This window comes from Lycorma delicatula, chromosome 1 (assembly GCF_047948215.1).
Source record: "Lycorma delicatula isolate Av1 chromosome 1, ASM4794821v1, whole genome shotgun sequence".
Classification (NCBI taxonomy): Eukaryota; Metazoa; Arthropoda; class Insecta; order Hemiptera; family Fulgoridae; genus Lycorma; species Lycorma delicatula.
Window position 1 is genome coordinate 33,049,892 of NC_134455.1, and position 24,482 is coordinate 33,074,373.

The following is a 24,482-nucleotide window of genomic DNA, read 5'->3' on the forward strand; positions in this document are numbered from 1 at the left end:
ACTTTTATCACAATACAGGAACAGTGCTTTATCATGTAAAAGTATTTTTCTGTGGATCAAGACGTTTAATAATAGCCAGATGAGAATGATGCACGAAGAGGGAGGAAAACATCTGTTCCCCACCATGGACAACAAGATTCAGCAAGTACAAGAGATAGTTATGGCGAATAGGTGAGTTACCATCAATGAGGTAGCATCTTCCTTAAACAATCAGTCATGGTTCTGCCCATCAAATCATCTACGATGAGATCAGCTTTTGTAAAGTCTATTGTCGAAGAAAGTGTTGTTGTTGTTGCTGCATGACAACGACCGCCCAAACACACCTCGCAACACCATTCAAACCATCAACAAGTTGAATTCTGACGTACTGGAACAACCTCTCTACGGCCCAGATCTTGCTCCCTCTATCTGTTTGAGCGGCACAAGGATGCTTTGTGAGGTCATCCATTACCACAACATAGACATGCAGGAAGCGATTTCATAACCAACCTAAAATTTTCTTTTTTGAAGGAATACGCAAGCTTGTGGACCGCTGGACCAAGTGGATTGACAAGGGAGGTGACTATGTAAAAAAAACTGATATAAATATTGAACCCCTATCTTTGTGTAAATAAATTATAGAACGAAAAATGTAATCATTTTTAACTTGCCCTCATATAATTCTGCATAGGAAATACATATACTAAAATGTGAGTGCAATTTTGATTAGTTTTTTATAAAATTTTATATAATTCCTTTTTATAATGACTGTTAATCAATTAATCTGATAATTCATTTTTTTATTATTTTATAATACAATTAATAAAATATAAATTAAGCATTTGCAAACAATCATAACTTTCAATAATCAGTCTGAAAATCAGTTTCTACAGCCAACTTTCTCTGGATAAGCACTAGTATGTCTCATTCCAAGAAGCATATTCTACTCACATAATTGTGTATGCTTCATAATGACTGCTCCAATTCTTAATTAAATAAAATATAAACAATGATATTAATAAATGTTAGATTAGCAAACAAAATTGCAATGAAAATATTTCTTTTTGTCTGCACATGTAATCAACAAAAGGACATGAGTTTTTTTACAGAATAAATGCTTTCATATGAGCCAATAGTTGATCCATGTTTGCTATCATAACCCACAAGGTAGCAGTTCAGTCAATATTCCTGCCAATTCAGTTGGTTACGAGCCTCCTCATTTCACATTACATCCATATTACAAACACACTCTCTCTTTCAAGTAACATAATTTAGAACACCAGTAATATTTAATGAGTATACTAAAAGTGTGTGAAACTCTCACATACAGTTTTCAGAAAAAAAAGAAAGTGACAGAGAAATTTAATTTTTTTATTTTATATCCCTAATGTATACGTTGTACTTAGTTCAACTTGTGGACAATAAGCAACACCATGGCTCAATCAGATTAGGATGATATGTAAATGAGGTGCACTCTTGAGTAGCCAACCATTACTGAGATGTGTGGTTAATTCAATCCCAACCACTAAAGCACACCACTGTCTAGCACTTAAATTTAAATAAAAGTAACTTACCTTTACTAGAAGTTGAACCTCAGAACCTTTGACTTCAGAAATCAGCTATTATAACTGATTTGCGATGAAAATTTTATCATTAGACCAGCCTGATAGTTTATAAAGAAGTTATTAAATTATTTCGCAAAACAATATCTATAAAAATTCAAGGTGTGTGAGAGTTTTTATTTTTTTCAAACTGTTGTTTGAAAAAAATAAAAACTTTAATAATATTGTTATATTAACCCCTTCAAAGTGATTCCCTTGGGCAGCTATTCATTGGCGGAATCGTTGTTCCCACTCCTGGTAGCAGTACTAGAAGGCTTCAACTGGTAGGGCTTTTAACTGGTCGGTTACAGTCTTTTGAATGTTCTCCAGAATTCCAAAATGACGTCCTTTTAAGACATGTTACAACTTCGGAAAAAGTCACAAGGACTCAAAGCAGGTGAATAGGGGGGTTGAGGAACCGTAGGAATGCGTTCCTACAGGATCAAAAATTCCCTGATGGAAATGGCCGTGTGACATGGGGCATTGTCATGATGAAGCATCCACTTGTCTGCAATGTCTGGTCTCATGCGAATCACTCTTTTTCTGAATCTTTCAAGGAAACCTTTAAAACACTTGGTTGACAGTTTGTCCTGGAGGAACAAATTCTTTATGCACGATGCCCCTTACTGTCAAAAAAGCAAATCAGCATGATTTTGATCTTTGATTTGCTCATTTAACATTTTTTCGGTCGAGGAGATGACGGTGTGTGCCACTCTTCGCTTTGACGCTTTGTTTCAGGATCGTACTCAAATATCCAGGATTCATCACCTGTGATCACACGATTGAAGAATTCTTGGTCATTGTCAATCCTCTCAAGAAGACCAACGCACATGTTTCTTCGATTGTCCTTCTGTTTCGTTGTGAGGTTTTTCAGCACCAATTTCGCACAAACTTTTCGCATGTCCAAATCGTCTGTCAAAATTTGATGTACGGTGAAAGTGAAACTGTTCACTCATCATCCTTATTGTTAAACGACGATCTGATTTCACAAGAACCCTCACATGCTCAACGTTTTCATGAGATTTTGAAGTTGAAGGTCACCCTGAGTGAGGTAGATCTTCAACGTGTTCTCGGCCTTCCAAAAATGATTTGTGCCAGTGGAAAACTTGTGCTCTTAATAAGCAATGTTCCCCATAGGCCTGTTTCAACTTTTCAAAGGTCACACTTGCGAATTCCCCAAATTTAACACAAAACTTGATTGCACAACATTGCTCTAAATTCCAATTCTCCATTTTCATAACACACAACAAAAACACAACTTCACTGATGTCACTGTCAAAAATCATGTGTTAGCTGAACGGAGTTGAAACTCGTACTGAGCATGTGGAAGGGATAAACAAACTGGTCTAGCACAGACCGGTAGACACAGCGTTGCCAGATCACTCGCAGTATTACCAATCTCATTACTTTTCTCACACATCTCGTATGCTGCAGTTGAAATATAAGTTATTTTCTCAGAGCATCATAATGTTTTAAATTCACGTTTATAATATGAAGAAATTCATACTTCCTCACTATACTTTTCAGAATTTAACTTTCCAAAATATATATATATATATATATGTATGACTAAACTGCAAGAAAATTACTTTTATTTTAATATTCTACCCAATGATTAACAATATTATTGCAATTACATTCAAGTCTCTGCATAGCTTCTTAGCTTCTTTATATATCAAAGATAGTAATTGGACTATCATTATATAATGTTTCTTTAAAGTAAAATTTTACTTTAAATATATATATTTAAATATAATATATATATATATATATATAATATCTTATTTTGGGGCAGTAATAAACACTTCATAGTCTCACTCTATCTGGAAAAAGTTTATTCTGTATTCTATCTGATTAATAAAATTAAATAGTAATGATAGTGTTTTCCTTCTGTATAGATGAGTCACTGTACTATACTCAAATTTTATTGGTTAATAAATATAATATCATTTCTATAAAATCAACAAATAACAATTTCTTTCTATTGCAATTTATTACCAAAATATGATTACTGACAAGGCACTACAAAAATATAATAAATTCTTAGCCCAATACTGATTATTTTAGGGACAAGGTTTGTTTATAACTACTTCAATGATTTTATTTAAAAATAAATAAAATGTTATTGTTTGTAATAATAATATACAATTTTTTGACTTACAGCAAAATTATCTGCATATGGACTGTGAGCAGCTTCACAAACTCTTTTCTGAAAAAAAATAATAAAAACACTATTGCATAGTTCATAAATTTCTGAATAAAATGTAAATACAAACAGTAACCTATACTTCTCAAACTTATATACTTATTTACCACATGAAAATTGCTTTCATTTTAATATACTACCTAATGATTAACATTATTTCAATTGCATACAAGTTTCTGCATAGGTTCTTTACATATCAAAGAAAGTATTTAGATTATCATTATATAATGTTTCTTTAAAGCAGAATTTTGCTTTAATTTAATGTACTTACCTGTAATAAATGTAATACCTAATAGGGTAATAGTCAAAGAGACAACAGTAAATCTAAAGGGCTTCTTTCTTCGTTTACCTTACACCAGCCTGATAGATGATGAAGTTATCAAATCATTTCACAAAACAAGATCTATAAAAATATGCTGCAGTTGAAATATAAGTTATTTTCTCAGAGCATCATAATGTTTTAAATTCATGTAAATAATATGAAGAAATTCATACTTCCTCACATACTTTTAAATTCATTATACTTTAAAGTTTATGGTATAAATTTGGCAATTCTTCATTTTCTATAATTCGTTAAAACCGATGTTAATAAATTTAAAAAAAATATATATTGTTATTAGCCTAAAAACAATGTTAAATATTAAGTAAAAAAAAAATCAAAATTACAAAATGTTGATTCTCAAAAAACATAACTACCACAGGCTGATTTTTTATCTACATATCTAAATTTAGACTCTTGACTAACACTTGTCCCCACTGATTCTGTTTTTCGATGTGACAGCACAATCTATTGTATCTTTATTGGTATGTAATGTATGTGTAACATAGTAAATTAATCGAAGTTGTTGTGCCTTCATTGTGTATACTGTTCTGTTCATTGGCAGATCTTTTCACTCTGATTCTCGTTTTAGTAGTAATTTCTTTAATAATGTAGTAATTTTTCTACTGTATTCAGTTCAATTGAAAGTTTTATTTTGTTCTATGGCTTCCAAAAGACCGTCTAATTACAAACTGATGGATCTACTAATGAAATTTGAAATTCTACAGCGTATTAGAAAAAGTGCTAGCAAACTTGCTGAAATTTAAAAAATACTATGAACATCAATAAAAAAACATAAAGAAGAATGGAGACAAAATCGAAGATTTCATGTCAAAAATGGAAATCAACCGACAGTGACGTAACTAAACGTTGTAGACTTACACCAGCGGCAAATACATACTTAGCCTAAGCTATGTACTTATGGTTTGTACAACAACAAAATTTAGGTGTTCCTCAGCAACCCAATTTTAATCCAAAAAATATTACAAATTAATCAAAAAAAAAAACAGAAATCCTGAATTTAAGGCCAGCGTAAGGTGGCTGGGAAAATTTAAGCAGCCATGGTATTTGGCTGTTGTCTATTGAAGGAGAAATTATGAGGGGTGATTGTAAATGCATAAAGCTTATTGCGAAAAATTGATTTCTCAGATTTCAACTTTAGGGTTCAGTAAAGAACAAGTGTATAACTGCGATGAAAGCAGTCTGAACTGGAAAGCTCTACCAATGAAGACTTTAGCATTAGGTTCAGACACTATAGCTCTAGAATGCAAAATGAATAAAGAAAGACTGACAATTTTGGTTAGTGAAAAACATAGACTTTTATTATCAGTGAATGGAAAAGCAATAAAACCAAGAGCTCTAACAAACTTCAATTCAAATTTATTGCAGTTAAATATTATGCCCAAAAAAGGCTCGGTGGATCAAGAAATTTTCAGTACCTGAATTCATGTGTTTGTCGTTGAGGGGAAACTACATCTTATATCTAAAAATATACTAGAAAAAGCATGTTTAATTATAGACAATACCCAGCTCAATGAAAGTTGATGAAGGTATAAAATGTGTTTTTCTTGCTGCAAATGCAACCTCTGATTCAGCCCATGTATCAGGGAGAGAATGAAAATTTAAAGCATTACTATCGTTAAATATTTCCTGAAAACTATTTCTTGTGATTCGGGTGCGAATCTGGAACCATTTTAGAAATAATATGCATCAAATATGCAATTTTCAACGTCACCAAGGCGTGGAATATTGTTTCAAATCAAACACTGTCTCAAAGTTGGGAACAAAATTTGGCCATCAGCTGCAGTGAATGAAAGTAACAACTGCTGGAAAAGATTTTTCGAATATGCAATGACATTTTTCAAACAAAACAGGTGATGTAATGTGGTGGCTGAATGTGTTTAGCTCAGATTTGGGATACGAAATCTTGAATGACATGACATTGAAGTAATAGAACGAGTGACAAAAAAGGATGTAAACAATCAAAAAGCTGATGATGACAAAGAAAACATTTTAATTCTCACAAGATTCATTGCAAAGAAGTAGAGGTTATGTTAAGCAAAGTGCATCAAGTGGTACAGCAGCAAAACCAGGTAGAGATTTCAAAATTAATCAGAATTTGGCAAGCACGCGACTTAAAAATAGTGAACAGCCATGAAAAAATAATTCAAAAAAAGATCCTGCAGTTTTTTAAGCATTAGTATAAAAACAAAATTTTTTAAAATTCATTCAAAATTTAAAGCAAGGTACAGTAATACAAGGTCTGTTCAGAAAATAACCGAACATTTTTAATTATGCGCCAAAGGAGATATTTAGTGATAACCGGTTAGCATCATTGTGCTCTGCATAACCTCCTGTAATCACATGTTGTTGGATTGTTGATATCTCGTTAAGTTTGCATGTTATTATTATTATTTAAGTGTAAAGTTTTTAAGTGTTAGTAGTGATTTTTAAAAGTGAAATTTTCAGGAGCAACGATACAACGTAATATTTTGCGTGAAACCAGGGTAAACTTTCACAGAAACGTTTCAACTTTTGACATAAGCTTACGGAGATGATGCTCTGGGTCGTACGCAATGTTACAAATGTTTCACAATTTAAAAGTGGTCGTCAATCAATTGAAAATGACCCTCGATCGGGAAGGCCGCTGGCTTCAACTGATGATAACCACGTTCATAAAATCAACGATCTGGTACGTGCAAATCGCCGATTGACAGAGAACTTGCAGAAGACATTAGCATCTCGATTAGATCATGCCATGACATTTTGACTGAAAAATGAACGTACATCGAGTTGCAGTAAAGTTTATTCCTCGTTTGATGACCAGTGAAAGAACACAGTGCTTTTTTGTCAGCAACTTCTTGAACAAGCCGATGACAATGAAACAAGTGCAAATATAAATAGAGGATTGATGCACAACAGCCTTGGATATTCGTGAAGTTTCCAGTTTATAAATTGCACACACATCTCTTTATTTTTATCTCTCAATTTAACCAATTTCAATTGATATTCAGGTGCCGCTTTTAAATATAGTACACTCCATACGATTTCTGTTATTTCCAATTTAGAATTATGGTCTGAAGCTGTAGTGCATATCGTGTTTACATCTTATTACTACGTTTCAACACTTATTTTTGTTTATTAGTTATGATTTTTTTTTATAATCTTCAACAAAACCAATCAACATTATTAATGTATACACAATGTAAAATTGCCATCATTGTCCGTATATATTTTATTTTCACCATTCATCCAACTGGCACTTACAACCGATGAAAGTAAAGATTTTGTCATTGGAATCGCATTTTTCATAATCGTTGTTACACCTACATTTCTAGTACTGGCTACTTCTAATCTCATCGAATAGAAATGCACCTGCAAAATTTATCAAATCTGATGTTGATTTTTTTCCTGTTTTCGCCTATAAGTTTCCCACAAACAATCAAACACTACCGCCGGGGACAGTATATACATTCAGCTGATTTACAGCGATTCTAATTTCCGCACACGTGTCGAATTTATTTACAAACGGATAATGTTCATGGTATTGTTTATATGTTAACGATTTGTCTTGACGTTTATATTTTTCAACACTTAAATAATTCATTATAAAATCTATATTAAGAAAAAAAATTAATTTTCAATTTCAATACTGTATTGGTTTTCGCTGCGGATAGATTTTAACTTCCCATCAACGATTTCAAATCCTAGAGATTTTAATGCTTTCTTCAGTCAATTTGTTTTGTTTTTTTTAAATAAAAATCTAATCATCACTTTCAGTATCGAATATTGTAAGTGGCATTATTTTATCTATCTACAGCAAAATAAAAATTCAATTACAATAGTTTATTTACATTGTTTCAATACCAATGACAAGAGCAAACACGTGTTTGTGTCTCTCGTCACAAAAATGAAACCGCAAAAAATTGCGCAACAATATGCCATTTCTTTTTGCGTTAAATCGGGTGAAAACGCGACAACTTATGGTAAGCTTCAGAAGGCTTTTAGAGAGGAGGTTATGTCAAGAGCTCAAGTTTTTCAGTGGCATACAATTTTTAGTGAAGGCAGAACAAATGTTGAAGATGAAGACCGCAGTGGACGACCATCAACCTCACGGACAGATGTCCGTGAGGTTCTTCGATTCCAAGGGAATTGTTCATAAAAACTGGGTGCTCCTGGACAAACAGTTAACCAATATTTCTACAAAGAAATTTTAGAAAGAATTCGTAAACGAGTTCTTCGTGTCCGTGCCAACATTGCTGATAATTGGATTCTGCATCACGATAATGCGCCATCCCGTACTGCTCTGTCAGTACAGCAATTTTTAACCTCAAAACAAATTTCAGTACTACCACAGCTACCTTATTCACCAGATATCGCTCCGTGCGACTTTTTCCTATTTCCAAGAGTCAAAATGGCGGTCAAGGGACACCATTTTCAAACAACACAAGATGTCGAAAAAGCTGTGACGAGGGACACAAACACGTGTTCACTTATTACAGCACAACTCACAACTGAGCAGTTGCATCAATGTGCCGCTTGGACTAGAAGTAGCTTATAGACCAAGGTCAAAGAAGGTGTGCCTACGCAAGCTGCAGGATTACCACATCTTGCAAAGAAAAATCAGTCTCGTTACTTTATTGTCGCACCTCGTATGCATCAGAAAATAACCTGGAAAACTAATGATTTGTTTTTTCAGAAATTAAAAACTTCAAAACAAGATTAATAAGCAGGGAAAATTTTGTTGATCCTCCACTAAGCAAACTCTCATTCTTCTTCAGAGTTTGGATTGAGAAAATTTTAGTTTTTCTCCTTTCTGCCACTAAATGTGACCAGTAATAAAACAAATGGATGAAGGAATTATCATCTTTGCCAAACATAAATACAAGAGAGTGAATCTGTATCTACTGAAGATTTAATTTGTACAGGTGATTCACAGGAACGGGAAATTAAAAAAATTAAATAACGTTAATGAAAAATTTTTTTTAGAAATGAATTTTATTTCATGTAATTGTACAAATGTTGCCATTTTAGGATACATACATTTTAGTTTATTTTTTAAAGATGACATCTTCCAGGTGACCTCCTCTTCTACGTAAACACTCACGAAGTCTCTTCGTTAAATTGTTCATGGTTTGACGTAACATATCAACTGGAATTTCTGCAATTTCTTCTCGGATCTTTGCCTTCAGTTCTTCCGTTGTAGCAGGTCTACTGTGGAACACTTTGCTTTTAAGGTGACCCCACAAAAAGTAATCGCAAGCTGAGAGAACAGGCGATCTGAGAGGCCATCTAATGTCACTATTTCGTGAAATGACATGTTGTCCAAACAATCGGCATACAGCTGCCATCGATATTCGTGCAGTATGTGACGTTGCTCCGTCTTGTTGAAACCAGGCTGTTAAGAATCGGTGAAAATCTCTTTTGTTGTTCCACAACAAAGGTTTCAAGCACGGCTATGTAACGAGCCGACGTCACTGTAATCACACGACCGTTGTCATCCTCAAAAAAATAAGGGCCTATAACACGGTAAGATGACATAGCACACCACACGGTCACTTTCTGGCTGTGCAACGGACGCTGGTGTAGCTGCGTAGGATTTTCTTGTGCCCGGTATCTGAAATTTTGTTTGTTAACAAATCCACTGAGGTGGAAATGCGCTTCGTTGCATTTATCTTCTGAAGCATTACATTAACGAATTGTGCTCGCACAACTGCATCGTTCGGTTTCAGTTCCTGGACGATCTGCAACTTGTATGGATGGTATTGCAAGTCCTTCACGAACATTCTTCGAACACTTGAACTATGCAATTGTAAAGATGCTGAAAGACGACGGATTGACCGATGTGGACTTCGTGTGACAGCATCTTGTAAAGCTTGAACAGCTTTGTTCGTACACCACAGCTTTACAAGCTGTGGTGTACGGACGGTTCGCTCACGGCCTGGAGGTTTATTTTTCATTGCCGAACCAGTTTCCTCAAAATTAGATATCCATGTTTTAATTGCATGTGCTGATGGAACACGGTTGTGCTGTCCCAGATTAAAATGAGGGCAAAATTCTCTATGCGCTCCCTCCACACTTATTGTTTTTGTAAAACGCTTTGATAGCAAATGCACGTTGCACACCACTCCAAGGATCCGTGACAATTAAATGGCAGGTTAGGTTAGAGAGGCTGGCGCCACTTATCAAGTGGTACCAATCACCCATGGCTACCAACACAACTTTCAAAATTTCCTGTTTCTTTGAATTATCCTGTATATGGAATGATTTAAAGAATGGCACATTACAGAAGGCTTAGAGCAAAACCAAGGGATATTGTAAGTGCTACAGAGGATCAGAACATAATAAAGGCAAACTGCTGAGTACAACTTCTGAAACCACTGCCTGGTTCATGAAATTGTAGAATTGAAGAGATACTTAAATGTATTAGATGTGATGATGACCTTGGTTTCCTTATGTCTGATAAAGATATTGCAGACAGTTTGAGATCCAACAACAGAACTACTGATAACAGGTTCAGCGGATTCAGATTTGGCATTAGCCTGGGCAGACAAACAGAAAGAGTACAACCTGACATAATTCCTTCAGCTAAAATTGCTCATGACTTGGCTACGAGGAAACAACCTTAGGCAACAAAACACTAAACCATATTAGAGTTCTTCAAATAGATAGTATGTGTATATATATATATATATATATATATTTTAAACCACACAATAATTTTTACTTTTATTAATTTTGTAATTTTTCAAATATACATAATTTTTTAATAGGTTACAGTGCGCATATATTTCTCTTTTATACTGTTTTAAGTAATTTTTTATTTCAAATTATTTTCCATTTTTTTATTTTTTTTTTAATAAAAGAGTAAATGGTACGTATAAATAGAACATTTTGCAGTATAAGATAAAATTAATTAGCTTTAGATTTGCAATTATACTAAATTTTTTTCATTTTATAATCTACTGAATCTTACATAACCAAAGATGTACTCATAAGCTTATTTTGAAATGTATTCAATTAGCTAAATTTTCTGTATATCCCAATTACAGGTGGTTCCAATTAATCTGAATAATTGGAGTTCCTCTGTAAAATAAAAAATTAACAAAATGAATGTTCTAACAATAATCACCGATTGTTTGAATGTTATCGTAAAACATTATTTTAACTCTGAATAAAAAACCTTTTTCAAGTATATGTATCTATCTTAGTTTTAAATCTTAGCACTCAAGACAATCACTAGCATTGTAGATTTCAGCCAAAACCCTTTATATATATTGCATATGATATATACTATAAATAATTAAAATTTAAATAATGAGAAAGATTAGATTGTTACTCACTAGTTCTATATTGGTTTTCCCAGACAATTCATGAGCAAAGACTGATAGCACAAATATATTTATAAACAATGAAACTAAAAGTGCAAGTCCAGTTTCAATGAAAAAATACATATTAGCTTCTTTAACTTTTTCTGGTTTTGTGCGATCAATTTCCCTTGACTATAACAAAAATTACACAATAAAAATTAATTTCAATAAATGAAAACATGAAGCAGAACACACATACATCAATGTAAATACAACAAAGAATTTTAAATTAACGGATCCTGTAAATAATAATTAACCTGTCTCATTCAACATACCCACCAAGAGGACATATTTAACCTTGTAGCTATTAAATGCAGTACATTATTTTGATATTTCATTCTCCTTTACCCATAATACAGAGTGTTCGAAAAGTTACACAACCTTATTGAAGAATGTTTTCTTCTTTTATTGCAGATTTAATCTGAGGAAAAATGGATTACACAAAATGCAGCAGAGAATATTCATTGTCGCCCAATAAATTAGATGTGCCAGTTGTGTCCAGACCCAGAATGCCTTCACAGAAAAATACAGTGTGTATGTACCAAATAAGTCCTCCATCAAGCAGCTGTATGACAAGTTCCAAGAGACAGGGAACATGGCAGATGCAACCAAAAGTGTTAACACCAGAAAATTTTATAAATTCCAAGAAGTCTTGTACAATGCCTATCTAGCTAGTCTAGTCTCTCCACTATAGTGCCTAAACAGCATTGTACAAGGTGCACTGTCCAAAATTTGTGTCGATCACAAGTTGTTACCTGCACACTGGAAAATGTGTAGCTTTCTGTAAGTGGTTTATGTCAACTGTAGTACCAGATGGGGAACTCAATGATTGGTTTTGGCCTGACAAAGCATGGTTCCACCTTGTTGGATACGTGAATGCTCAGATTTCACACATTTGGTATATGGAAAATCCACATCAGCTGCACGATTCTCCTCTGCACGGACAAAAAGTGGGTGTTTGGTGTGCAATGTCATGTAGGCGAATCTTAATGACATTCTTTCATGGCACAGATAATAGTGAGTACTACATACAGATAGTGCAACAATTTGTAAACACTATACCTGCAGACCAGCTAGAGTGCATGTGGTTTCAGCAAAGCAATATTACAGCTCATACAGCCAACAACATTATGACTTTCTTAGATCAGTGTTTTCATGGCCAAGTGATTTTGAAGGGTTGTGGTCCCTTCAATTTCCAAAGTATTTCAGAAGTAATCTTTTTCCAAGGTATTAACAGTTAGTATTTGTTAAATAATTTTTTTTCTAAATAGCAAAATTATACGATGTTTGTGAGTCAATTACACATAATACATAAAAGTCACAAATTTGGATGAAACGAAAATTACACAAACTAAACAAACAAGTGTATAAAACAGTTGAAAACCTAGAAATCCTTACTTAAAAACAATTTATTAAATGATTTAAGATAGCTGCCATCTGCAATACGAGTAAGGAAAAATTCAGTTATAATTTGAAAATATTTTCTGGAAGCAAATTTCCAGGTATTAAAAAAGAAACATAATTATTTTATAAAACACAATTATTTTTTGAAAAACATGCAGCGGGTAGAATAGAACTCATTTTTTAACAACTAAATACATAAGTTAGATTACACTGGTCAACATAAAATTTCAAACTGAAAAGGGAGTAGGTGTTATTTTTATATTGGTATTTTATATGCTGAATCATGTAATGTTCCTAAACTGAAACCCCTTAAGATTTATTTGTTTCATCATTCGTGGAACAAACAATACAAATAAATTAGTACGTCTGTATATTTGCTTATTCACATCTCATTTATATTTTGATGCATGCTATAGACCTATATTTGATAATAACAGTCAAATGATGTCATTTCATGTCAAGCCAAACATGTTTAGACATGCCATGAGTCAAGTAATGAGTAATTCAAGAAGATGAAATTTTCTTCAGTATGAGTTCAACTCTTGGTATGACTTGCCATGTTCTTTAGTTGTGGTAGTATGGTAGTATTATGTGTATTTAGTTGTGGTTTTAGAAGACACATATTATAATGATTGTTTCATAAGTGATGACATAGTAAAAGATTTTTATGACGGAACAACTTTTGGTATTATTTTATTGAACATCAAGATTTATTAAGTTGTGTGCATGTGGTATGTGTGTGTGTGTGTGTATTTCACGCTGTGTTTGATTGTAGTCCATGGTGACACAATTTTAATTAAGTATTTATAAGTTAAAACTTAATTATTTTTATTATTAAGTATTTCTGAATACTTATTTTCAGTTTACTTTCATTCATTAAAACATTTTGAATTTTACAATGAATAAAAATTGAGATTGTAAAAATCTCCAAATATTTTTTGTTACATTTGCAGAGAATTCACCATGAAAAGTCAATGAAAACCAGTATCGAATCTACTGAAAACTGCTTAAAAACATTATTTTCATTGTCCCTTGGGAAACCAAGGTAAATTCTAGGGTCCACATGTAGCATGCATAAAGTGCTATGTTAAACTAACCCAGTGGTTAAAAGGAAAATAAGAGCATTGGCCTTTTGATGTACCTACAATTTGATGAGAGCCTACTAACCATTATGATGACTGCTATTTATGCTTAACAAATGTCACTGCTTTCAATTCAAATAATAAAAGCAATATTGCATACCAAATATTTGTTCAGCTATGAGACCAGTAACTTCATGGTGTTATTTTACAGATTCCAATTGCTCCAGCTTCCTGGAAAGAAATTTCTGATTTGCCAAAAAGCTCAAACGTTCAATCCTCAACTTCAATAGATATTAATTATATTCTAGAAGAATCAAACACTGAACATCATCAAATCACACAAGCAGAACTGAGCAATCTAATTTGTAACTTGTATTTGTTGAAACAACATGCAGAACTCCTAGGTTCATGTCTTAAAGTCTGGAATTTATTAAATAATAATACTAAAATTTCAGTATATAGAAATCAAAATGAAAATTTACTGAAATACTTTAGAAGAGATGGTATAATTTGTTTCTACCATGATGTTAGGGGGCTAATGTCTGAAGTGGACTTTGAATATCATTATTCATAATTGGTGTTTATTTATAGACTCATCAAAAAGAAGCTTAAAGGCAGTGGTGCTGTACAGCTCAAATAAGTTTACATCTATACCAATAGCATATGCTGTAGAATGAAACAAACATATGTTGTCAATACTAGCCTTGTCAAAGCAGATAGTATTATTTTACCACCTCTACACATAAAAGTAGGTCTGATGATTAATTTCGTAAAAGCATTAGATAAAGATGGGACAAATTTAAATATTTCGCTGAGGTTTTTTCACAATTATGTGAAGCCAGATTAAAAGAGGAAATAATATGAAAATTCATTTGTGAAAATATATTTGACAGCAAATTGAATCCTAAAGAACTAGCAGCATGGAAGTCATTCAAAGATGTCATTACCAATATTCTTGGGGAAAAAATGCTGAAAACCACGATCAGCGTATAAATGAACTCTTAGTGAACTACAAAAATTTAGGCTGCAGAATGTCATTGAAAATTCATCTTTTACATTCTCATTTGGACTTTTTCTCTTTAAACTTGGGTGATCAGCGACAAACAAGGAGAAAGGTTTCACCAAAATATATTTCATCCCATCAAGACAGATGGGATGAATCTACGATGAGTAACTACTGCTGTATGTATGATAAAAAGAGAAAACTTCACAAAACACAAAAGGAAAATAAGAAAAAAATTAAGATAAACGTAAATGTCTGCAAAATAAAGGTAGAAATTTTAATTGTAATTATTATTTTTGTATTCTATTATTTAAGAGGTTTCTCAATATTTTAAAGGAACATAACTAAAAATCTGAGGGTGATGAAGAAAAACTGATTTCATCTTAAAATTCAGCATGAAAAATATAATCTAATTCACCTACTTTTATTTCAATACAAATTTTTTTTTTGTTGACCTGTATTATTATGTTACTGCTGCAAATTTAACAACTATACATAAAATGAGGCAGATTTTCAGAACTGTTTTACAGTATTAACGTTCTAGAACAGAAGAACCAAATGTATGCCACCTTTCAGAAACATATTGAGTTAATGAACAAAAGGAAACCATACCCGTAACAGTAATGATTTCCTATGATATATTGCTATAATCCATTAACCTGCTTGAAAGTGTTACTTTACAGTAAAATAAGCAATCTATTAACTTACCATTTCATTAATATACAGTTAGTTAATAAGAGAATTATTTTACAAAATGTCAAACATCTTTAATATTTTTCAAAAAAAATACTTTGAAACCAGTTTGTATTTTTAATGATTCAATTACAAAAAATCAAATATAAAAAATGTTTTGGGTTAAAAAGGTCTAGTCAAGAATTTGATGACTGAAAATTCTGGGCTGTTTTCAGAACAAAATTTCATTATAAAATTCCACAAAGAGGAGAATATATTTAAAAAAAGGGTATGAATTTTTTCATAAATCTGTAATCAATGAAGATATGCTTGAATTATAAGAAAAATTAAATTAATATCTCGCCAATTAACTGAATATTCCAGCCACTAGCCTGAGTATAGTGTCTCTTGCCACAAATATCATGTTTAAAGTGTTAAGGATGATTTTTGCAATGTACTTATTAGAACCTATGATCCATTTCACAGTGGAGACTTTTTAATCAAGTCTTGGAGGTGATACATGAAACTGCTCCAAAATTACATATTGCAAAGACTAAATATTGCCTGCAAAATATACCTCTATGGAATGTCTAACAATTAATATGCTCTTATTTTAAAATACTTATAAATAGTTTCTCGATTATGCATTTATCATAAACGGTATTCCATAGAAGTAATTAAATCCTATAAGTACATGCCTATAAGTAATCCTATAAGTACATGCACGACTACAAAAGCCATATAATACCAACAACATAATATGATTGCCATGAAGCTGATGTAACAATCATGTTTTTACCAATTAGCTTTTAGATCAAGTGACATAAAAAACAGCATTCATCACAAGATATATCCGAAAAGTTAATATCTCATTTTTTGTGATGAAGTTATAAAATAATTTAATAAATTTTAATATAAAACAGATTTGAAATTAAATAAGGCAGGGTTTCTCAACCTGGGAGTGTAGCAAAATTAGCCAACAACTTTACATGTAAACAATAATGAAATCATTATTTTTTTGTTTCTCATTAAAAAGTTACTCCATATGTGGATCTATGTTAGAAAAAAACAAAAGCAAGTATTTTCAAGTGATAGAAGACAATTCCCACATTTAGTTTATAGCACAATCATAAACCAAAAAGCTTTTGACAGAGGTAAGAAATTAATACTTTCAATGCTTCTGTGACTAAATTTCCATATTCACTTCGACAAGAAAGCCAAAATGTATCTAAATTTTCAGATGTGAATTGTAGTTGTAATGTTTTATCGGCAGCCATTTCGATGAGCTGGTAGTGAATCTCAACTGGTAACTTAGCAGCTGCAGCAATATGGATTCAGTACCCATCTCTTTGAGAAATTATGTTTATCTTCCAGGAAATACTCCGCCAACTGAAATTTTAGCTCACAGAAATGCATCTTCACACTAAACAAACTATGATGAATAATAATGTCTATTTCATCCAAATTTTTCTCAATATAATTGGAAGCGAGTAGAAGCATACCAAAATCCCAGTCTGGCAAGGAGGTTAAAAAAAAAAAAGAAGAAACTTAGAACAGTTGCCGGCCTCCATGGCATGAGTGGTATCGTCTCAACCTTTCATCCCGAGGTCCTGAGTTCGAATCCCGGTCCAGCATGGCATTTTTTACTTGCTACAAAACATCCACGTCACCCTCTGAAGCAATACCTAAAGGTGGTCTCGGAGGTTAAAAAAAAAATAAAAACCAAAAAAAACTTTCAGTTATATCAAGCGAAATGGATGCACTGCTTCCTTCACAGACATGCTCTTGCCACCAAAAATTGCTGGAAAATCTCATACAAATTCTTTGTAAAGCTGTAAAAAATGTTAATTTTATTAAGTCGACCATTACAGAATTGGCTGTTCGCTAAACTATGCGATGGAATGGGTGAAAAGAAAAAAATCTCTTCTTTTCCATATAGAAGTCAGATGGTTATCGCACAGGAAAGTGTTAACTCGGTTATTGGAATCGTGAGGTGAGTTAATAATATTTTTTCAGGATAAACAAGGGCCATTCTCAACTGTTCTAAGTTAAGAAAGCGTAAACACACAGATTCGCAAAAACTTGAGTGGGAATGGCATGTGAAGTTGTGTGAGCAATGCTTTTATGGTAAGGGGGATAGTGCGATGCGTTCAAGGACTGAGTACTAGTGGGAATTCAGTTGCCTTCTTGCATTCATGTAATTAGTTTATCCATTGTACATATAGTTACCGGCATTTATAATCAGTATTTTTCAATACCGTTTTTTATAAACAGTTTTTCAAAACTAATTTTGTTTCATTAACGGAATTTTTAAATGCTTCATCTTCAAATACCTCATCCAAGATGCAACTGTACATTAGGAGGAGTCATACTTCTAAAAAGCCAATGCAAGTGTATTATATTGAATGTCTACAGCAAACTGGTCAAAGAAAATCCAGCAATGGTAGGTGTAGAAATTCAAGCTCGGGTAGCAGATCTTTGTAGAATATCTGTTCATATTGTGATATCTGTTGGTGATATCAATTTTTTGACATCACCAACCATTGGTCCAGGGGGAGGAAAAAATGGGGTTTTGAAGACAAAAAATAAATCATATCTCCCTTAATAGGCATAGTATCAAATCAGTTTAAAGTGGCTGTTAATCCTCTAAACATTACCCTAAAACTTTTGTCTGAAAAAATTTTTGATATAACCAACCCTTACGGCAAGGGATGACGAAAATGTTGCTGGAATTGTAAGAAGATGGTTGTTGTATGCTAAACATGTGAAACTTTTTTCATATGCGACTATTGCCGTATTGAGTAAATTTGAAGTTTTTCTTAACATTAAGATGGAAATATTTTTTATCCTCTACTTAGCACTGATGAAACCTACCTCTGCCTTCTGGCGTGCCGAAAGGAATTTTTTTTTAATTCTTTTGCTTCTTCCACATTTATTAAAACACTGACCAAATCAATTGCAGCAGGCAGTGTGAGATTTTCTACGATTGTATGAGATTTTAACATCTTAGCTACTCTTAAACTTATGAAATAGGATATTTCAAATGTGCTTTAATTAGTATGACTTGATTTACAAATAGAAGCTTGTGGATTTCTCAAAGAACATAATTTTTTTTCAAAAAAGTTCGAGTTTGCTTTTATGATCTGGATGTTTAGTTTTCAAGTGTCAAATTAATTTTGATGGCTTCATGCTTTCATCAGAGAGGACTTGAAGGCAAACAAACACACTGTGGCTTTCCATCCATAATTTAAAAATCTGTCATTATGCATTCTTATCTTCTTAGAAAAGTTTGTCCATAATTTAAAGAACTGTTACTGTACATTCTTATCTTTTTATGATAAATTTATTAGATATAGATGGCTCACTTTGTTTTTTCACTATTTATCAATTTTGCACAAGAATCTAATTGAAAAAAAAATACAGTTACAGCTTTCGATCACACACTAAAAAACCAAAACCTCAATTACTATTATTTTCAATGAAACTACACTTTTAAAAACTTAAAAGGCACAAGATGCATGCTTCGTATTCAAAACTGAACTGATATTCTGCAATATCTTATGCCTCTTTTATACTGCTGTGAATATGACGTATTCAAATATACCATATGTGATGCTCAAACATGATGCTCTCACAGCGAAAACAATAGATAAAATTACACAGAACATGTACACATCAAGTTGAAACCTGTAAATTTCTCATTTTGTACATTTCATACATACTCGTCGCTATTAACACAGCTATATAGTTTCAATTACGTTTCATTGGGATTGGGTTGTGGAAGGGTTACAAAGTATTCATTATGTATTTTTTACTTTTTGGGAGTCATACAGCAAAAAAGGTTGAGAATCTCTGCAGTAAGGCTTTATCCTTCGTAAAATTTTCTAAAATATGATTCCCTAAACATTCAAACCAGAATAAATGATAATGAATCATTTCACTTACTTTCACAAGACCAGAATGAAGATATAAATTATGTGGCATAATAACAGCACCAACAATTCCTACACCAAGAAGCCAACTATCAACACTACAGCCTGAACAATATGGTATCACTAAACCCTTGAACATGTCAGCTGTATCCTGTCCAACAATGGCAAACTGAAACAAACAAAAAGAGATTTTAAGTAATTAAAACTCAGCATATTTATAAAACTGCTGATCCCAAATAATAACAACAATGTAATAATCTGCCCGCTACAACACAATCAACAGTTATATACAGCCTATCAGCATCGGGGAGGCATATTAAGGCAAGAACCATGGATAGTGGTCAGATCCTTTCTTACTTGGTAAATACAATAAATTATGATATGATGATAAATAATTGTGCAATAGTCATTCTATAATGTTTTTGACTAAATATGTTTTACAATCAACTCAGTTAGCAACATAATCTGCGTATGGTAATAATTAGTGTCATTCATGAATGTGAGTGGATGAGTGGGCCATTCAGTAACCAAAAAATAAACAACGAATGATAAATTAGTATTAAATACAATTAGTGATACTTTTAAATGAATGAGTTTGTAAATTCAGAAGTCTGACTACTGTATGTTTGTGCAGCAGCTGGAACCAAGCATCCAGAAATGTTAACATTAAATTAGAATATTTTAGAAATTAAAATAAAATAAATTTTTTAATTGAAAAAATTTTTTGTAAATATTCCGAATCTTCTTTCCTAAACAGTCCTGCTAAAAAAATTAATAAATAGGCAAAGTAAAATAAATGTTAAAAATACTTACTTCATAACCAAAGGAGAGAGCCATTACAGCAATAAGAACTGCAAAAAACATTTCTAATTTGCGAAGACCATATTTATCAAGCATAAGAAATGTAAATGTGTCAAATACTGTAATTAAAACTCCCAGCCAAACTGGAATCCTGTAAAAAAAAAAACAACAATAATATTGTAAATACACAATGTCTGACAATAAAATCAGATAACAATCAAACAAAGACACATTCAACCAGTGACATGTACATTCTACATAAGCATTTAAAATCTTTTTAAAACACCAATTTAAATTTCTAAGACTTTCAAAAAAATCATAGAAGTTTTAATCATTGATCAGTAAAGCAATAGATAGTAAACAATGCATTACTCTGACTTCCAAAATCTCACAAAGCAAAAATATTGTTTTTTGGTATACACTTAAAACGAAATGTGACCCCTAACTGAAATTTATTAATAGTAATCTAAAATAATTTAAAAAGTAATACACAAAGTAAGATAAGCATCATGGAGGTTTATATTAAAATAAACACCCATTCAAATTTTTAAAAAATTCATATATCTTTATTACATTACATCAACATAAAGAACAGATAAAATATTTATCATGATTATAGAGAAACATGCAATATATTATGATAGAATTCTCCATATTTCCAGTTAACTCAGTTTTACAATATAAAACAAACTAAGAAAAGACTCTCTTATAAAAAACTACAACAATAATTCCATATTATTTAGCAACTAAAAGAATAATGAAACCAAAATTATTTTTGAAGTTCCCTGGTACATTAGTTTTATCTATTAGTTTTTATTTCTAATTATCAGTTTTATTTGGATGTGAGGTTCAATCATTTAAGGTGCGGGTAGCTACAAACAAAATACGGTACTTACGTATTAACACCACCGCAGCTACAGCTTTATTTAAAAACAAAGTAATCAATCGGATTTCAGTGGAAAATGGGCCGATGTAGAGTTTAACGTAGATTCAAAACAGTCTCTTTATTAATTTTAATAAATGGTTATTTATATTTATTTATTTTATAAATATAATTTAACCAAACTTAACCTATGCTCGCTTCGCTCGCTAACCTTGACTAATTAACAGAAGTGTTTTGATTATTTAAATAATAAATAATTGCAATAATTACTGAATTTATTAAATACTCAAAAAATTACGGTGTTAATTAGTCAAGGTTAGTGAGAGAAGTGGGCGTAGGTTAAGTTTGGTTAAATTATATTTATAAAATAAATAAATATAAATAACCATTTATTAAAATTAATAAAGAGACTGTTCATTTTCCACCGAAATCCGATTGACTACTTTGTTTTTAAATAAAGCTGTAGCTGCAGTGGCGTTAATACGTAATATTTGTTTTAATACGTAATATAATTTTAGTTAATACGTAATATAATTGGGTACTTACGTAATACGTAAGTACCCAAAATACACATACTGTAGTTGTCAAAGTTCAAATGAAGACATGCACTTCTTTACCCAAATATGATCAGATGAATGAGATGATTAAATCTTTTTCAGCTCACATGAATATATACTTTTGAGTTAATATTTTACCTACTCAATGGTACAGTTCAGTTAATAAAAAACAATGTACTCTTTTGGCTTAATAAAAAAAAATATTAAATTCTGGCATGCAATTAAAAGGCCAAACTTTTATGTGTATTAAAGAACAACTTACATTCAGACCATTCTCATAAATATGTTTAAGACAGCAAGCACTACAAATATTTGTAAACTACCACTCACTGATGGTTCAGCAGCATCACTAAAAGCAATATAATGTTAACTCACAAATTTTGTTAACTCTTTAACATGCTGTTCACTTTTAAGCATTTGAGAAAATTATTACACCATAATTTAAGACTAAGTCATTCAGAACGGTCTGAAGTCCTATATTCCTAACTGACTGTGCAAGGGTTACAGGATAAAATAGAATGATTTGCAGTGTGCAGATATATTTTTTAAACATAGTGCTGGAAACACTTAACTTACACTTTTTTGTCTGTTTAGCCTCCAAAACCACCATAAGGTATTATTCAGAGGATGATATGTATGAATGTAAATGAAATGTAGTCTTATACAGTCTCAGGTCAACCAGTCCTGAGATGTGTGGTTATATGAAATCTAACCACCAAACTACACTGGTATCAACGATCTAGTATTCAAATCAATGTAAAAGTAACTCCCTTTACTAGGATTTGAACCTTAAAACTCTCGACTTCAAAAACAGCTGATTTACAATGACGAGTTCACCACTAGACCAACTCAGTGAGTTGACGCTTTTGTTTTTGAGTAATGGCTAGCAAAATATTTTGCCCAGATTTCAACTCTTCTAATAACATGAAGACCTCCTGTAATCTTTAAGACCCAAATTAAGCAGCAAAGTTGGTGGTTTCTTATGTAATAACAGATCCCAGAACTGTAACTCAAGTAGTTTTTAAAATATCCGATGTAAAACACGAAATTTAGTATCAAAAAAAAGTTTTTTTTTAGGTTTGTAGAACAATAGCTTTGTTAAATGACTAACAAATGCAAAAGATTTAATAACAAAACTTGTAAAGAATTTAATTCTGAGAAAATTAATGTAACTACAGCGAATAAAAAGTAAATGAAAACTTTTAAAAATAGTTTTTATATTGAATTAAAACAGACAGGAAAAAAACAAATAATCGTATTATTCTTTCTGTTCCTAATAAACGTTATTCTTAATGTAGCAAATCAAAATAATAACATACATGAAATGATAAATGGTAACAAAATAACAAACCTCAGTTAAAGTAATTGTTCGAAATAATGTCCTTTACAATGTACACAACACTCTGCCAGATGTAAAATATTTCCACTGGCTTTCTGTATCATCTTGTACAAGATGATATGAATCATGAATTCTTTGAATTCTCTGAATCATTTCGTACAAATTCAGTAGAATTTTATATTTAATGAGTAACTCTTCTTTAGTATTAATTGTTTATTGGTATACTATCGTTTTCATATGGCCCCAAATGACTGGTCCACCACATCCAAATCAGTTTAAGAAATTAGCATTCTAATTATTTCTAGCTATTAAAGAAAAATGTGGCGCATCATCGTGCTCGAAAATCATTTGCAATCTAATTTGTAAAGGTACATCCTTCAAAAGAGCAGGCAAATTATTTCTTCAAGAAATGAATGTTTGGAACTCTCATAAGGTTTTCATTGAAAACAAATGGTCCCAGAAGTTTTCCATAAATAATGCCACACCAAACATTAATGTGAAATCTGTGTTGGAAACTAGTCTCCACAACACCAAGTGGATTGTCTTTGCTCATAAATATTTATTTTTAGAATTGAAACTCCATTTCTTATAAAAGTGGCTTCATTAGCAAGTAAAACTGAATTTACCTTAGAAGCCAGTGACAGAAGTTTAAACACTGGGGGAAATCTGGTAGCCGCAAATTTTGGACCCTCTGCAGGCGGAAAGATCTTCTCTCCGTAGGATGCGCCACACTTTGTTTGACAAACCAGTACGACATGAAATTCGCCTTGTACTATTACCTGGGCTACATTGAATATGCTGAATCACACGATGTCCATCATTAACACGATGATTTACTCGGCATTCAACAGAAAACGAACATGTTGAAAAATACAGTTTCGTTCGTAAATGCTGATTCACCAAAGAAAAAGTTTTTGTATTTGGAATCCGCCTACCACGATATCTCTCCTGATATTCAGGTCAATCAGCTTCAAAATTTAAGTTGAAAAATCCATAAACAAAAATTATATCGGCATATTTCTCGTTAGAAAAGTGAAACAGCATTTTTACACAACAATATGACAACACTACACTTTCTTTATTTGTATGATAATTTATGACAGATTCATACGAAATACACAATTTTTGTTGTTGACCTACTGTTTGTATTGCCAACCTGCACAACAGATTTTTTTTAAAATAGAATTCATTAGGTACAGAAAAAAATAATTCGATTTTCTGTCTATTTTTTTCCTATTTTGCTTCAATAAAAAAACGATTTTTTAAAGTTTTAATTTACTTTTTATTGGCTGTATTTACATTAATTTTCTCAGAATTAAATTCTTTACAAGTTT

The 24,482-nt window shown here is 31.9% G+C and overlaps 1 protein-coding gene across 3 annotated transcripts in view; it reads right to left on the reverse strand.

The window, feature by feature from the left end:
• The window catches only part of LOC142317280 (protein Malvolio-like), a 134,095-nt gene that overhangs the window by 15,893 nt on the left and 93,720 nt on the right, over window positions 1-24,482 (reverse strand). For all 3 annotated transcript variants that reach the window (XM_075353714.1, XM_075353705.1, XM_075353696.1), the window contains exons 5-8: window positions 20,382-20,520; window positions 19,582-19,737; window positions 11,449-11,607; window positions 3,742-3,789 (exon numbers count right to left, since the gene is read on the reverse strand). In XM_075353714.1, coding sequence (XP_075209829.1) covers window positions 3,742-3,789; window positions 11,449-11,607; window positions 19,582-19,737; window positions 20,382-20,520 — 502 coding nt within the window. The remainder of the gene's footprint in view (window positions 1-3,741; window positions 3,790-11,448; window positions 11,608-19,581; window positions 19,738-20,381; window positions 20,521-24,482) is intronic.